The sequence below is a fragment of the Crocodylus siamensis genome, chromosome 15, assembly GCF_052110815.1.
Source record: "Crocodylus siamensis isolate JL-2025a chromosome 15, ASM5211081v1, whole genome shotgun sequence".
In the NCBI taxonomy this organism is placed as follows: domain Eukaryota; kingdom Metazoa; phylum Chordata; order Crocodylia; family Crocodylidae; genus Crocodylus; species Crocodylus siamensis.
The window spans coordinates 48,375,171-48,392,779 of NC_143409.1; the positions used below are offsets into that span (position 1 = coordinate 48,375,171).

At 48.5% G+C, this 17,609-nt stretch overlaps 1 protein-coding gene across 2 annotated transcripts; it reads left to right on the plus strand.

The window, feature by feature from the left end:
* Positions 1-8,286: 8,286 nt before the first annotated feature.
* LOC149852658 (uncharacterized) lies at positions 8,287-17,166 on the plus strand. 2 transcript variants are annotated; one of them, XM_090028282.1, is made up of 2 exons: positions 8,287-8,419; positions 10,312-17,166. In XM_090028282.1, exons 1-2 carry the CDS (start codon positions 8,410-8,412, stop codon positions 12,693-12,695), a joined length of 2,394 nt encoding a protein of 797 aa, XP_089884408.1. In that variant the 5' UTR covers positions 8,287-8,409; the 3' UTR covers positions 12,696-17,166. The 2 variants fall into 2 exon arrangements, with proteins under 2 accessions (XP_089884408.1, XP_089884407.1); XM_090028281.1 differs by having other exon boundaries at positions 8,290-8,419; positions 10,309-17,166.
* The last annotated feature ends 443 nt before the right edge of the window (positions 17,167-17,609 follow it).

The following is a 17,609-nucleotide window of genomic DNA, read 5'->3' on the forward strand; positions in this document are numbered from 1 at the left end:
TCTAATGAAAGATATCAGATTTACCCAAAGAACCTTATCAAGCACAAGCTGGTTAATTCAGAGTTAGCTAGGGTATCACTTTATTGCCCCACAGTGTAGACAACCTCATTATAGCTTCATAGGATGTTCTGAAGCCAGAAAGCAAAATTAAGGCTGTGGGCAGATTTAACAGTTGCACCCTTTTCAGATTAATGTAAGCCGTTCCAATATAATGGCCATACCTGCATGCTGCTTTAGCAATAAAACTACATCAGAACTATTATAACTGTACTTTATTTTATCCAGGTTCAATGTAACAGTGATTTAGGTCACTTGTAACATGATAGGGGTATGCAGCTGGATCAATTACTTTGGAGCAGGTGATGACCATTTACAAGTGAAGTAACAATTCCCGCCTCACATTTTAAAACAGCTTAAAGTTATCTCTGTCTTCAGCCTAACAATACAGTACATTCTGACTCTGCCTAAACGCTGGTTCACAAATCTATCAGTCAGTTTTTGTCTGACAGCTAAACCGAGTTACTCTTAAATTTAAAGGAAGCGGAGCCAAAGACTTTTGCTCCAAAGGTTTTTCATACTGGCAAATAATTGACAGGGTGACAAGAGAAAGGGATGCCCAGGTAAGCAACAATGTCCGGGAGTAGGGGGCCACAACTGTCCTGTGAGTGGGGGGGAGGCATGTGCACCCTCAGAAGGCCTCAGGTGCCTCTACACTAATGCTCGTAGTATGGGGAGTAAGCAGGAGGAAATGTGCCTCCTGATTGCGTGTAACAACCCAGACTTAATCAGGTCAAAGAAACCTGGTGGGACCCCCACCCACGACTGGGCGGTGGGCATTCGGGGATACACCCTATATAGAAGTGACAGGACAGAGAGGAAAGGTTGGGAGGTCATGCTCTATGTCAAAGAGCACCTCACATCACCAAGGATTAGCTTTGGGTTAGAGGAGGGTTGGGCAGAGACACTGTGGGTCAAACTACAAGGGGGCCAGGGTGAAAGGGACCTTACGGTGGGTGTCTACTACAGATCACCCAACCAGGGGGAAGAGCTGGACCGGGACTTCTCTGGTCAGCTTATGGAGGTGGTTAGGTCAAGGGATGTTATTGTCATGGGTGACCTAAATTACCCAGACACTTGCTGGGAGGAGCAGACGGCCAGGTCTGACCGCTGGCATAGGTTCCCGGCTGTATTACAGGACCTTATCCAGGAGGTGCACAGCCCCACTAGGGGTAATGCCTTGCTGGACCTGGTCCTGGCCAGGGGGGATGACCTGGTGAGGGGACTGCAGGTCCTTGACCACCTGGCTAATAACGATCATCACCTGCTGGAATTCACCATCCAGCGCAGGGAGTCAAGGGCTTACAGCAAGACTAAAGCCCTTGACCTCAGAAGGGCCAACTTCAATGAGCTTTGGAGGTTAGTGGGGGAGCCACTGAGGGCCCAGAAGGTAGAGGAGATGGGAGTCCATGAGGGATGGTCATACCTTAAGGGGACGATCCTCCAGGCCCAAAGGGTAACAGTCCCTGAGAGAAGCAAGGGGGGGAAGAGTGCTCAGAAACCCCCTTGGCTCAGCAAGGGCATTCAACAATGCCTGAGGACTAAAAGGGGGGCATACAACCAGTGGCAGGGAGGAGCTATCACCAAGGAGGAGTACTCCTTCTCGGCCCATGAGTGTAGGAGGGCTATTAGGAAGGCCAAGGCAAAGATGGAGCTCAGGCTAGCGTCCAGGATTAAGGACAACAAAAAGTCCTTTTTCAAGTACATTGGGAGCAAGAAGAGGGCACCAGGCAATGTAGGGCCCCTGCAAGACACAAACGGTAATCTTGTGACTATGCCTGATGAGAAAGCTGATATTTTTAACAGTTTCTTTGTCTCTGTTTTCTTGAACAGGGACCGGGACATCCCTCCTACCAGAGGTAGGGACAATCTCAGGGATAGCTCTGTCAGCACAGAAGTAGTTACGGATCTTCTGGAAGGGCTGGACATTTTTAAATCTGCAGGTCCAAATGCCCTCCACCCAAGGGTATTGAGGGAGCTGGCAGGGGTCATCGCGGAGCCCTTGGCCCAGCTGTATAAGCATTTGTGGTCATCTGGCCAAGTGCCGAAGGATTGGAAACTAGCTAGTGTGGTCCCAATTTTCAAGAAAGGGAGGAGGGAGGACCCAGGTAACTATAGGCCAGTAAGCCTCACTTCAGTGCTCAGGAAGATCTTGGAGAGAATCATCAAGGAGCACATCTGTGGGGGGCCTGCAGGGGAGATCATGCTCAGGGGCAACCAGCATGGGTTCATCAAAGGCAGGTCCTGCCTGACCAACCTGATTGCCTTTTATGACCAAGTAACTAAATCCTTGGATGATGGTGATACTGTGAAACTATGACATCTGTGCTTCTGCATCCAAACTCTGTTATAGCTATATAATTTTTAAAAAACCTCATCTAGATCCTTGTCTCTGTCAAGGTAATGTCTGAGCAGCTCATGCTTCCCTACTGGGAAATCTGTACATAGGAATTAGGGAAAAGCATCTGAATGTGATCTAGCAGAAATAGGACTCATTTATTTTTTAAATAAGATGGAGACTTCTTGCATGCAGTTCCATTGGTTTCACTGTCCAGGAAGAAGATCAGTCTAAAATAACCAACATAGCATTTTATAGGATACAGCCTTATAGGATTGCTCCATTGTTTATTTCTATATCAACAAAGAAGATGCAATCAGAAGCCCTTCGTTATCCAGAAAAATCAGTGTATTCCAGCATATTTAGAGTCCTGAGGAGGCAATCCATTGGCTTTTGCTGACAAAGATAATGACTGTGAATGACTCATAACAATATAATATCCAGTAGCAGAAAATAAAAATATCCAAAAAAGTTAACCGAAATACATCATTCATCTAACGTGGAGATTCTTAATTTACTCTATTGCCCTTATTCTCTATATTTAATCTGTACCTCCTCTCACTGCTTTTCCTGCATCCCCCACCATCTACTGTATTTTACTCGGTGACCCAGCAGCATGCCAGAGTCCTGTTGGGTCAGACAAACCAGAAATAAACAGGGGGGTCAACATCATCTTTATGCCTAGTCTGATCGTTCTTTTCTGCATTGTTTTGATAAATCAGAAAAATACTTTCAAGTCTTTTGCTCATAGAGAAAAGAAACTTAATTCTTTTGCTCACAGGGAATTTGGCTGCTTGGTGCCAAAGAGTAGAGAGGCCTCTTTTATGGTCTCCAAGTGGATATTTCAGCTGAGACTGCCAGACCCAAAGCCAAGGGTAGACTGCACACAAAAGGATCTGGGGGAAATTTAGCCCCTTTACAAGCCCCGATTTAGTGACCACCCCGTCACAGGCCAGCTAGGCGCTGTGGGTGTATTAGCCATTAGGCTGCTGGGTTTGGGATTGAGGAAGCGAGTCAGGAGTGAAGTAAAGACAACTTTACTTATAACTTAGCATACAACAGTTAACAGAAACGTTAATGCGACAAACAGATAGTACAATAATAAAGAGCTAATAGTGAATGATAACAACAGATAGACAAAATGACAAAGAGTTCCCACATGGGGTTGGCAACTTATTGGCAGTCCCTCTATGCCAGGTGCACACCAAGTTGTTCCAGCGAAGTTAGGCGTCCCCAATCAACGCTGTCCGAGGGGTCACCAGGAAGGTCCCTTGGTCAGGATCCGGTCCTCGCTCACACTGGGAATCCAGGGTCCAGGCTTGGTACAGTGATGGACCTTCTGTCCCATCCTTCATGCTGGTCACCTGACATGCATGTTCCTTTATGCCTTATCTTATGCTAAATTGTTGGCTTTAGAGCGACTCACAATCTTGCCCAATAGCTGTTACCCTATGGGATCAAAAGGTGTTAGAAGTTATCATGAAAGGTTACCACCCGAACTCCAATTCACCCAATAAGAAAATTACACCACATTACTTGGAGGTTTGAAATTAGCCTTACTTTGCCCTTAGTTTCTTATTCTTGGATTCCTTGAAATGTGTTAATTATATTAGGTGGTCAGATCTTGTTATGGCTTGAACTTTAAAAAGCCTGTTAGATCAGCTAATCTTGTAGCTCTGCTTAGTTTTGGAGCTCAGTGGGCCCATGATCAGTGCAAACAGTTAGATTCAACACTTTGGTTAAATTGTGACAGACAAATTCCACTTGTGGGTTGCGAACTTGCAAGCTTTGCATTAGCTAATATTAACTGTTTAGACAATTGCCTGAATGTCTCCAAGAGCATATATTTATTGCTCATGATAGTAACCCCTCTGGTTCTGGCCACCACACACCCCAAGGGGTGTAGTAGGACTGCTGTGCACCTGGGGCAGTGGACGTGGAAAGGGCAGGAGCAGCTGGGGCTGATATTCTGAATCTCCTGCCACCACATGCCTGCCTGGGGCAGTTGCCCTGTCATCCCTCCTCAGTTATGCACCTGGTCCCAGCTTCTAGAGAGGATGAGTCCCTAGCTTAGGGGTTTTGAAGCCTTTTAGACTCAAGGCATCTTTCAGAATGTGCCAGCTCTTAGGTTTCACTTGTTTTATGACGGCAGAAGAATACTAAAGCAATTAGTCTCTTGCAAAGAAATTGTAAAGACCACAACAGGCCAGAATTCTGTTGATGTCATGGATTCCAATTTTAAAAGTCTCTGTGTTTATCATGTTAACCACATGTAAGTGTTTTCACACCTAATAGTGCTAATATTGTGCAACACTCTTAAAAAGATATCATGGCACCTGGCTGAGCATCACTGCCCTAGCTACTTGGACTAGGAGCCATTACAGTCGCAGACCCTCCTGACCTTCACCCCAAAGGACTATTTTCTGCCTTAGCTCCAGGAGAGGGAGCTAACTTCTACAAAAGGACAGAGTACCCATGAAGTCCTATGGAGTGAAGCAGACAGCAATTTTAAATAAAAATAGTTTTTATCAGTCAGAAGCAACACTGCAGGCACGGTCCTCAGCAAACAAAACAGGCAGCATAATAAGCAAATGTGTAAAGCAAAAGTAAAAGCTGTGGTCAGTCCCAGAGAAATGCAACCCAGGCTCTGTGCTTCTTCCTCCTGATACACTCCTCCTGGAGCTTTTAACCCTCTTTTAGTGGCTCCACCTTCATTTAATACTGGCCAGCTGCAGCTGGCCTTCAGCCTGCCAGCCTGGTAGTCTATTAACTGCTGCCTATCTGTAGCCCCCTGAAAGCTGCACCTCCTTACAGGGACAATAGCCACATCTCCATACTGTTTGTACAGCTAAAATAATGGCCATCACACACACAAAATGGCAGATCTGGGAAAAACAAAGTTACTGTTTCAAACAGTAACTTTGTTGTGGGAGAAAATTAACCACGGAAAAGATAAAATTACACCAGGAAATAATTTCACCCAGGCCGTTGTCACAGGTTTTACATTGGCTAAAATTCCTCCATGGTAAATGGAGAGTCAGTACTTTCCTGAGGCTTCTTTTGTGCTGCAGACTACATACGCAGTAGGCAGAGTAATTTCCTGGGCAGCTTTCATCACTATGCAGTTTTAAATGAGCATTTCTGCACTAGATGTTTCCAAAGCAAAGGCCCCAAGGGTGGAGGAAGGAAAATAAAACATTAATTGAAGCAAAATCTGAGAGCTGCTTCTTGGCAGTTTAAGATCACTCTGTCTCAGAAAACAGGACTCCCTCATGTCCATGCATTAACTATGTTCCTGCTCCAATCAAGAAAATGTTAGCATTGTCCCATTCCAGGTAGTCATTGCAAAGTCTTGGGGGCACTTGCTTCTCAGTGCCAGACACAAGGCCTGAGGAGCAATGGGCTTGGAAGAGTTTGATTCTTGGGCAGTCTGCTGCCTTTTCCAGAAGAAAACCCTGGATTCAGACCTGAAACCAGTGAAACTTTCTGCTTTCCTTAAAACAAACCCAGGATACAGACAGATAGAACAATTGTATCACTATGACAGCATACCTGTACAAGCCATTATGATGCAACTTATGTCTGTGCAAGTCTACAGTAATACCAGTGTAGAAAAACAGCTCCAGATTAACCTTGGGGTCAACATTAAGTCAATTTAGCTAACTTGGGTTGCTACAGGCCCATGCAGACATACTGCGCTGAGCTGTCTGAAAGGAGAGTGGCTGGTAGAAGCCCTTATATTTTGTCTGTCGAGGTGATGGAGGTGAATTCTCTCTGATGTTGGCGTAATGTCTCTGTATATTGTTATTCCCATTCCATTGTATTGTTCTGAATCATATCATCAAATAGCTATGAGCCTGGGAGAGGTGCCCCTTTGGGTAACTTGAAGATGAAGAGACATATTTCTTGGAACGTTTATTGCTTCCATCAATATAGCCAGAATTAATTAACCTGTCACTCCTCCCTATGTTTATGGTCCCAGTCACTATCAAATCAGAGTCCCTTATGGCCATTAGTAAATGTATTTCCCCTTTGTACCAGAGGGGTATATCAATGCCACTATGTGAAAGCTGGGGGAAGCAAGGTGAAAAGAAGTTAAGTGCGTTGCCCAAGGTCACTCGAGGAGTCTCTGGCAGAGCTAGGAAGTGAATTGTCTACTACACTGAGTTTGACTGCACTACATGATCCACAAAAGCAACCACAGGAGACAGCCGGCCAAGAAATGAACTCGGGTCAAGTCCTTGGAAGGCAGCTATTTTACTTTGCTGCGTGGGGGTGGTAGGACAGCTCAACCCCAAACTTAGTGGATGAGAGGCCAGATACAAAAAAAAAAGGGGGGGGGGGCTGTGGGGGGTAGGTGCCAAAAACAGATGTGACGTTCCTAAATCCAAAATTGCAATCATCCAGGGGATTGCACCAGTGTAACTAACCTTGGACTAAACCTTGAAATGATCAGGTGCAAGTTTCTTGTTTAGAGACCTAAATTCAATTTACCAAAAGTGTTCATGGTGAGGCAGGGGAGAACATTGCAAAGATTAAGTGACAATAAAGCTTAGAGAAACATATCAAAATGCAGAAGCGAGTAGTTCCAACTATTCCCATTTCATTGTAATCCAAGTGACATTTGATATGACTGTTTTTAAATCCATAGCTCGTAGGCTTCTGTGATGACATTTAATTCTTAGTTTTCATTTTATAAAGGGACAGCCTTCACAAAGGGAAGTATGTCTATACACATTTTTGCGTGTATGGGGAGCGGAGGGTGTTTGCTTTCTTATTTTATTTTATTTTGCCATGGAAACAACAACCCAAGGTGTAAATTTAAACCAGGGGTGGGCAAATGCAGCCCGTGGGCCCATCAGGCCATTCTATCTGGCCCCTGGCTGCCTGTCATGTGACCCTCAGTGGCTTGCCAAACTCAGTAAGCAGCCCTCCACCCAAAATAATTGCCCACCCCTGATTTAAACGATACAGTTTCACCAGACCAGTGGTTCTCAACTTCATTAGACTCAAGCCACCCTTTGTTGGACTCTGGGCACCCCCTCAGAAAGTGTCAGTCTTCATTCCTTTTTTGACTGAAGAAACATCAAAGACCCATTTTTCGGTTGCAAAGCACTCAGAAACAGACCCACAGCAGGTCAGACTGTATTTGACACCACACTACAGTGTCTTATTTGACATCTTTGGGTTTATCTAATGAAGCAAGTCTGTGCGCCTACCAGTGCTAGTGGTGTGTGGCACCCCGCAGCACCTCCGAAAGGATGTCCAGGTATCCGAGAGTGCTGCGGCACCCTGGTTAAGAATCGCAGCACTGGACTGGACTATGACAGTCTCCTGGACCAGGTTTCCTAGGGAGGTTGTTAATTTGGTGAGGCTTATAGTGATTATTGATCTCAAAGCCTACTCTTCTGATTGCAGAACACAAGTATCCACAGAGGTGTTTCTGACAACATTTTGCCAACGTACAGAAAAAAAAGTGTCCAGGTGGTTAGCTCTCCACGGCGGAGGAAACCTGGAAAATATGAAAAGAAAGAACCTCCCCACCAGCTCAACCCTCCTCAGAAAAAAACCTCTGCAAAGCGGGTGGGTGAAAGAGGAGACAAACTCCCTCTAGCACCCAGGAGCCCACGTGCTCCCTTTCTTTCCCAAACTCTGCTTCTGGGGCTGTACAGCTGGGACTATGTTCCCCATAATGCTCTGCAGTGTCTATATATTTTCCCATAATGCCCAGCAACATACTACATTCCATACAATCCTTTGCAAGTGAGGGGATGTCTCCTAAAATGCAGGCATGGGAAAACACATTTTTTCCTCTGGCTTCCTGCAATGGAAACTACTCCTCCCAGTGCACTTTGCAATGCAGACTACATGTCCCACAATGCCCCTGCAGTGGAGACACAAAAGGCGACAGGCAGGGATGCAAGATCTGCTGTCCTGGTATCTCGGTGAAGCATCTCTAGTTGGCTGGGGACCCCACACTTACTTGGCAGGGCTTGTGTACAGGGGCCTTTGACATGGATCCAGGTAAGAGTTGGCGTAAGGGTCAGGCCGGCTCTGGGAGCCCCACGGTACTGCAGCTCAGCTGCTAGCATACTGCAGCCTAACTCCTGCTTAGTAAGCAAAGGTGACCTTTTAAGGAGCTGAGACCGTTGGCAACTGAACCCCAAGAGCTCATGAGTTTGTTGGTTTCTTTAAGTAGTGAGGGTTGAGGCTCTCTGTATTTGCCTCCTGCTTTGGGAGTATGCGGCAAACAGGCTTCCAAGCTTTCCTCTGCAGCCGCGAGGGCTAACACGTACTTTGTTTAAATCAAACTGGTGAATACAGGAGCTGGCATGAAACCTCAAATATCATGAGACTGGAAGTGAAATTGCAGGAGTTGATGTGAACATAACAGGTTGCCAGGTCCTCCACTGAGCCAAGATGTGTATATGTGTGTGTTTTCCCCTGAGCATCCACCTGCAGACAGAGGGTCCTTATTGTTCAAAAGCACTGAGCCTTTTGAAAATCAGGCGTTTAAGCTATCTCAGGTTAAGCACCAAAAAAACTCAAAACTAGTTCCTTTAGAAAAATTTTGTTTTAAGCCTTTGTAACATAAAGGTTAGAGTATACACCTGTGGGGGGACTGGGCTGGCAGGTATAGGTACTATCCTTCTTAACACAGTACTGGCATCCATGTACTTTGCCTGTCCAACATAGGGAAGGACAAGGGTTAAAGTAAAGGAGTGGATGGGGAATGAAGCCTCCGCCTTCTCTGCCACAAGCATTTGGGAAACCTCACTTTTCATTCACTGGGTTGCAGAAGCAGTTTTCTCCCACAGCAAAGCCATCCTCCCTGGCTAGTGACTGGAGAGTTCCCTACCCTGCTGGATATTCGACCAAATGCTGAAGAGGAGTGAAACTTAAACAGAACCGTAGAAACACGGTACAATCCAGATTGCTCCTATGCAGGTGTTCACAATCAATTTAATTTGCAGCACATTGCAAGAGACAAGCCGGTGGCACAGCTGTTTGGTGTGGCATTTCCTTCAAGGGCACCACTATTCCAGTCAGCTTGAACTCCTAAAAAGTCCCACAGAGCTGATGGAGGAAGGATGGCCTTCCAAGTAAAAGCCACAGCAATCCGCTAGAGTGCCCACTGGCTACAGGTAACTGTTTCCTGCAGCTGTGTATGACCCACATCTGGCTTGCAAACTCTTATCTTCTTGAAGGCTAGGAAACCTAACCCCAATGGGTGGGCTTTCAGCGGTAGAGCCAAAGGGGGGGAAAAAAGTCTTTGGATTGACCTGAAACAGTCTTTTGGAGTTTTTTAGTAAAAAAAAAATAAGTAAGATTTCATTTCACTTTAGAAAAATGTTTAGCTGTGATTAATTTCTTATTTTGCTTGATCTTTTTTTATTTTACCCTCCTTCTTAAAATAAATGTAGCCATTTTCTCAGTTAGAGAAGGGGTTGTGTGCCCTAGCCACAGAGATCTGCCAGCAGAACTACATCAAGGCAGGGGGTGAAGCTTGCTGGCAGAAGAAGGCTTCTGCCAGCTTAGTTTGTGTTGGTTTTGGAGGCAGAGTAGCTAAGCCAGCAGAAAAAGCCCTTTTGCTCTGCTGCTGGGGCTATGGTGGCAGCAGCCCCGCAACGTAGCTATGCTTAGCACTGACCCCTCCTCCTTCTTAAGATTTCCACCCTTCCTTCAGGTTTTGAGTCCAGAATGGCCTGTTCTGTGTAGCAGAAGTGACAGAACTGCCCCCATGGGTTCCTCCAGCCTGCTCAATAGCTTGTCTTGATGTCAGGATTCAGCTCCTGGGGGTCAGCTTAGCCTAGTCCTCCCCCGAAGTTCCTGAGGTCTCCTTTCTCCCCGGCACAGGGTATGACTTCTGTTTGGGTTCTTCCTCTCTCTCACTCTGCCTTTCTCCCCACCAGCAGCTGATGGGATCAAGAGTGAGAGTGAGGAGGCGGCCTCCCATCAGGAAGGTCCTGAGAGAGCAGACCCACCTGCAGTGGTCTCAGGAAGACCTGAGGAGGAAGAAGCTGGCGAGAGCTGGGGCAGGGCCGAGAGGCAACGTCCAGGGAGACCAGAGGACAAACCCAGTTCCCTCTGTGGAGGAAGAGCCCGGGATGACCGTGCTACCCCGGCTGAGAGGCCCTACAAGTGCAGCGTGTGTGGACGGAGCTTCTCCCAGAGCTCCAACCTGCTAACGCACCAGCGGCTGCACACGGGCGAGCGCCCATACAAGTGTTGTAGCTGCAGCAAGAGCTTCAACACCAGCTCAGCCCTCATTGTGCACCGGCGCACCCATACTGGCGAGCGTGCTTACCGCTGCCCCGACTGCGGCCGGGGTTTCAGCGAGGGCTCAGTGCTCATCAAGCACTGGCGCACCCACACGGGGGAGAAGCCCTACAAGTGTGCCCACTGTGGGAAGGGCTTCAGCCAGAGCTCCAACCTGGCTGCCCACCGGCGCGTCCACACTGGGGAGAGACCCTACGCCTGCCCGGCTTGTGGCAAACGCTTCAGCACCAGCTCCAACCTGGCCGCCCATTGCCGCACCCACACCGGGGAACGCCCCTATGGGTGCCCTGAGTGCGGGCGTCACTTCAGCCAGCAGTCCAACCTTGTCGCCCACCAGCGTGTCCACACCGAGGACAGGCCCCACACCTGCCCTGACTGTGGGGAAGCTTTTGGCACAGGTGCCCAGCTGCTCATGCACCGTCGGTGCCACACTACCCGCCGGCCCCACCTCTGCTCCGACTGCCCAAAGAGCTTCCCCAGCCACTCAGCCCTGATGGCTCATGGGCGGACCCACACGGGTGAGCGCCCCTACACCTGTCCTGAGTGCCAGCGTGGCTTCAGCCGCCGCTCTGACCTCAACAAGCATCAGCGTGTCCACACAGGCGAGCGCCCTTACCAGTGTCCCGAGTGTGGCAAGGGCTTCAGCCAGAGCTCACACCTCATCACCCATCGCAGGTTGCACCAGGCCAGGAGGCCCCTCGTGGGCCTGGATGTCTCAGGCTCTGCCCCACTAGGTACCCCTCAGGAAACCCAGAGCAGGGTGGATCAGAGCCTCACTGCAGTGGATGATGGGGCGGCCCCTCGGGTGGAGAGATGCCATCCTGGCAAAGGCTGTGAGGAAGGCTTCAGTGCCCAGCCAAAGCTTAATACCCATCTAGAGGTGAAACCCCATCCTGGTGCTAATAGCACAAGGGTAAAGGCAAGTGCCAGGCCTACCTCACCTTACTGTGACCCCACCACACAGTGGACAGCAAACAGAAGGGATGGGTCCCATCCCTGCTGCAATGCTGGACAAAGGCTAAGCCCAAGCCCAGCACTCCCTAACTCCTCACTGGAGGCCCATCTAAGTCACCACCGGGGAGATGGAAGTGCTGACCCCGAGCAAAGGTCCACCAGGGGCTCACAACTGTGGACTCACTTGGATACAGACACAGGACACAGCCCAGAGCCTGCTGCCTGGCATGCGGAGCATAGACGCCCTGGTGCCACCTGCCAGGAAAGCCCCTGCTTGGGCCCAGCCCTTTCACACTGCCAAGTGCTGGAGAAGCCATTCTGGTGCTCCGACTGCGGGAAGAGCTTCAGCCAGAGCTCAAACCTGATAAAGCACCAGCGTGTGCACACGGGGGAGAGGCCGTACACCTGCATTGTTTGCCAGCGCAACTTTAACACCACCTCGGCCCTGGTGGTGCACCGCCGCACCCACACAGGCGAGCGCGCTTACCACTGCTCCGACTGTGGCCGTGGCTTCTGTGACAGCTCTGTGCTTGTCAAGCACCAACGTGTCCACACAGGGGAGAAGCCTTACGTGTGCCCCCACTGCGGAAAGGGCTTTGCCCAGAGCTCCAACCTGGCTGCCCACCAACGTGTCCACACTGGGGAGAGACCCTACGTCTGCCCTGAGTGTGGGCGCAGCTTCAGCCAACGCTCCAACTTGCTCACCCACCAGCGTGTCCATGCTGAAGGGAAGTCCCACGCCTGCCCTGACTGTGGGGGTGGCTTTGGGACCCGGGTGGCTCTGCTGGCCCACCAGAGTGGCCATGCCACTGACCGGCCACACAAGTGCACCCACTGCCCCCGGAGCTTTGCCCGGCGTTCAGACCTGGTGAAGCATGGGCGAACGCACACCGGGGAGAAGCCCTATGGGTGCCCAGAGTGTGGGCGCCGCTTCTCCCAGAGCTCGCACCTGGTGGTCCACCAGCGCTCCCACCTGCCTGAGAAGCCCTACAAGTGCACCCACTGTGGCAAGGGCTTCAGCACCAGCTCCCACCTCATTGCCCATCAAGTGACCCACACAGCATAAGGCTGTGGAGCTAGTAGCGAGGCCTGTCACTCACTACCACAATGGGAGGGAGTGTGGCCCAGGGGTGAGAGAGGGCCTAGCAGGAGAAAGACCTCAGTTGAGTTCCCTCTTCTGCCTGAGAGTTTGTCTCTCTGACCTTTGGCAGGTCACTTAAGGCAGGATTTCCAAAGGTGTTTTGGTGTTTGAAGGCTGAAATCAGCAGGAGTTTGGCCCTCGGCAAATCCAGGTGGCAGCTGCCTCTTGCTACATGGGGCAGAACATGTGACCTGGCTGGCTCCTTGCTGCACAGCACAGATCTCTGCCCCCACGCCCATAAGAGCTCAGGCTGTGTGCATTTACCTTCTCTACAGATACCCAGGCCCTCTGCAGTGAGATAAACACAGGCAAAGGAGAGCAGCAAGGATTGCTGTGGATGGCTCAGTGCAGCTGGGCCACCTGATGCCCTGGGCTGAGTAAGACCTCTGGGCCAGGATCAGCATCTTTGTGGGCTAGATCAAGCCCAGGGGTGTAGGTTACTGACCTCTGACCTAATCCATTTGGATTTAGGCTACATTATGAAGTTCTACCAATGGAGCCATGTAAAAAGATGACTTCCCTTAGCCAGTGCTGCTGAATCCCTGTCATTGGGCCCATCTCAGACATACAACCTCTGGTAGTCTGAGTCAATGTTGTTCAGGCAGCGGAAGAGCTCCCTCTGCTAGTACAGCCTGTGTGCACACTAGGAGCTTTGGTACTTCAGAGCTACAAAACCAGAGCACTGACACATTTCTAAAAAGCTCCCTGCAGACTGGCTCCCACTGCCCTGGGCTCTGACTTGCATCAAAATGTGGGATGATCATTTACACACACAGTGTGAATGACCGTGAACTGAATTAGCCACAATTGTCTAAGGAAAAATTGTTATCTTGGGTACTGTGTAGGGTTTGAAGCACGGCAATTGGCTTGTACGCTACAGGATCCCATAAGAAAAGGCTTCGTCCCAGGCAAAATCCCTAGATCTGTTTCTAGCCTAAATGTTAGGAGCACAGCTGCTTAACTGACCCAGCAGCCCTCACGTAGGGGCTGCACAATGTGCTGAGAGGGCGCTGAGAAGGGTATCCATAGCCGCCAGGCAACTGAGAAGGGTGCTGCTCAAGGTAGATCATTGAAAACCTTGGAGGGTGCAGGGAGCAGTTGTAAACCCTGCCCATCAAAGAGTTAGGATGCAGGGAGGCATTTCTCCACTTGGGGTTCACAGCCATCCCCTTCCTAACTCTCCATGAATTAGAAAGGGGATAAGTACCTTTCTCACAAAAAGGAGAAGGTAGTGATGGTGGTAGTGGAGGCAGCAATAGCTTCTTTTTAGCCAATAGCCCAGCAGTTGGAGAACTGGCTTGGGAGACTTGAATTTCCCTCCCTAACTATCAGGCTGCTGGACATATTGGGGTGGAATTGTCTTGGTCCTTTATGCTAAAACTCTTCTATTTCATATGGGGAAAATAATTGTTGGGCCAGGTATTACCATGTCTCTAACCTAGTAATTAAGGCAGTCACCTAGAAAGTGGTCTGGGCAGGGTTTGAATTGTGGGGGAACTTGGGGAGGGGGGAGGACTGAGCCCCCCATGAGAGACGAGGGTCCCCCTGTAAGATTTGAAAATCATAACCTGAAAGGGTCTCTGATTTAATAGGACATCGTGTTGGGAAGCCCAGTTGCTTTTTGCAGACCCCCAAGAGTCAAAGTGTAATTCGAACCCTGGGTCTGGGTCCCTGTCCCTGCACAAGAGCATATTTTTAAGTAGTGTATGCAAAGTTGAATTGTTGCCACAGAAAGAAATGACAGACTCCTATCCTATAATATCCAGGGGCCTGGTGGTTAGGGCACTTTTCTGCAGAGGTGATAGATGTAGGTTTAAAACATCCCTGCAGGTCAAGGAAGGATTTGAACATGCCTGACCCATTTCAGTGCTGCAAACACCAGGCTCTTTGGTAAAAGGGAGTCAGTGTCATGACTTCTCTTTGGGACCTATCAGGGAATGTGCTCTGAACAGGCTAGGCTCCAACCACCCTTCTCCCCCCACCAAGTGTGAAAAGCAAGGGAGCACCTAATTTGGGAAGCCAAGGATAGCTGAGCTACATGCCCAGCTGCTCAGTGCAGTCACCACTGAGGCAGTTCATGGCCTACCCAGCAGCAGAACTTAAGATGAATGGGAGTCTTTACTGGTGAAAACATTTACTGGTGGAAAGGCACCTTCAGCCTTTGGAAACAGTTGTGTGGGGATCGAAATTTTGAGCTTAGGATCTTAAAGTAGCAGTTGGGGCTGGATCCAGAAAAGGGCTTGGCCATTGAGGCAGCAGCTACCTGCACGTTTAATCACCTAAATACTGGCTTTAAAAAAAAAAATCTGGCTTCCTGTACCTCATTTCTGTATCTGTACAATAAGGATAAAGCACTGCCTATTTCACAAGAGTTATATGGAAATAAATGTAGTAAAGGCTGATGCGCTCAGACACTATGGTAGTGGAAGCCCTGTATGTATCTATGAATACATTATTGCACCAGGGGTTTGGAGGCTTTTTCGTCCTCTTTGCATTGATGGTCCATAGATTCATAAATGCTAGGGTCAGAAGGGACCTCAACTGATCATTGAGTCAGACCCCCTACCCCGGGCAGGAAAGAGTGCTGGGGTTACATGGATGTGAGTTCGCAGTACAGAAAAAATCCCCTGAGAGAGCTAGACATTTCTGGACATGGATAAAGTTAGGGAAAGAAACCCACTATGACTTTTCTTTCCAGCTGGAAAAAGTTGGTGGAAGTGTCAGAAAACATGAGAAAGTTATCTTCTCCTGGCTTCCCTGCTTTCTCTTTCCTAACTTGTGTGTGTGTGTGTGTGTGTGTGTGTGTGTGTGTGTGTGTACGTACATATATATATAGATAGATATATAAACCCTTGTAACTTCCCAATAGGACAATTTCCAAAGGAATCTTAGTATTGTTGGAGCTGAGTGACTGGATGAATCTACACATGCCATTAACGTGCATTACTAAACTGTGAAGTATTGCTCCCGTTTGCACAGTGCATATGCACACCCAGACTGCAGCACAGTGAGCTGGGTCACAGCAGCCCCAGCTGTTAGTGGACCTGGGGGTCAGCCTGCCAGCCCAGGGCTACTCTGACTGGGCTCTGTGCTGCAGAAGGTCTGGCTGTGGCATAAAGGTGCTTCAGCATGGGGCTAGCCGGCAGGCAGCCCCTGCACTGAAGCACGCTTATGTCCCAGCCTGCTGACTCAGCATCTACACATGTGCTGCTGTGCATGAAAAAAATCCTCAGGAAAGTAGTACTTGTATTTACAAGTACTATCTTGCTGCACAGTTTATTAGTTTCTTGCACCCTAATAGGGGCACATGTGCAGACACTAAGATGGTTACTGCATGTTTAATTAGTCAGCTATGCAGTAACTCTGATCTGTGTTATATAGTGGGGTCAGAGTAGGTGATATGATGGTATCCTGAAAAGAGAGTAACACATTTTCCATTTTCAAACCTGGTCTAGAAGAAACTAGTGGGCAGATTTTGGCTGATGGATCTGCCCATTAATCCATTAGCTCAAAGCATTAGGTATGTTTGCTTTTGGATAGAGATTAGGCAGTCAGATGTCCCAGGCCTAGAGCTCTCACTAGATTTAAACAAATTCTGGTTTTTGTCCATGTGTAACACTGCTACTCCTACCCTCTACGGGAATTGCTTTTGTGACTCCCTGACCTGAAAGCATAAGTCACTCTTACCTAACAGAATAGGGGTCAAGTTTGATAGTAAAGTTATTTTTATAAATTATTTATAAAAAGGATTATACATTAGTAATGGTGGTTATACTGATCACGTTCGTAATATGGATTGTGTATTATAGGAGATCACAAGCCCATTAGAAACAGGTGGTGTGGAAAGGTTTATGAGAACACTGACAGTCAATATCAATGATTTGAGGCAATCTGATGACTCAACCGGATTCTAACAATTGCTTAACTCTTCATTAAAGCTCTCTTCGAGTGTCATAATACGTGTTTTGAGGAGGCCATCTCTATTAGTTTAAAAGTATAGTGGACTTCGACTTCAATATGGTTTCCTACCCACTAGAAGGAGATGGGAGAGCTGCATGAGATGCCATCTTGGATTTCTGTGAATGTCTGACATCATTAATTATTCACCAGTGCCTGGCGAAGTTCAGCACCGTATTTCTGTTTTGTAGGCACTTAAAATGTAGTAGAAAGATACACAGATGTTCTTTTTAAACCTTCTGGATTAGGCAGAGAAAGGGGATTGAAGCCTTCTATTTTTTGTCTCCTCGCCAGTGGTTTGCCTCCTGGCCAGATGATATTTTAATTTTGAGCTACATAGTGACTCAGCACCAAATGATCTTGTCCATGGTAATGCCTCACTTCTCAGCCTGAAAGAAAACAAGTACCCCATATCAGCAGTCCAGTGTTTTAGACAGCACCAAGCAGAATGCTCTGTAAGGAAATGGGTGTAAACATGCAGTGAGCACCATTCCCCACCCACTCGTGCCAGAGAAGATCACAGCAACATGAATAAAGAGCCCAGGGGTGCTAGGAGAAGTTGGAAAATGGTGCAGTGACACAAACCACTCGGTTTGGTCTAGCCACTAATAGCAAACAAAGAGCCCAGCTGCGTTAGGTTTCACTGTTGGGAAAATTAGTATATCTGAAATAGTCACTGGTAGAAGCATGGGCAACAGGTGCCTGCTGAGTCGGGTGGGGGGGCACATGCCAGATGGCACTTCCGGGCTGGTGCAATTGGCCACGGGGGAGGGGGGAACCCCACCCCCGGCCAGTCAGTGTGATCAGCCTCAGGGGACTGTGGGGATTGCTTCTACTGGCACCCTCACTCCCTGGCCGGTGCTCTCGGGCGCGGGGGCACCA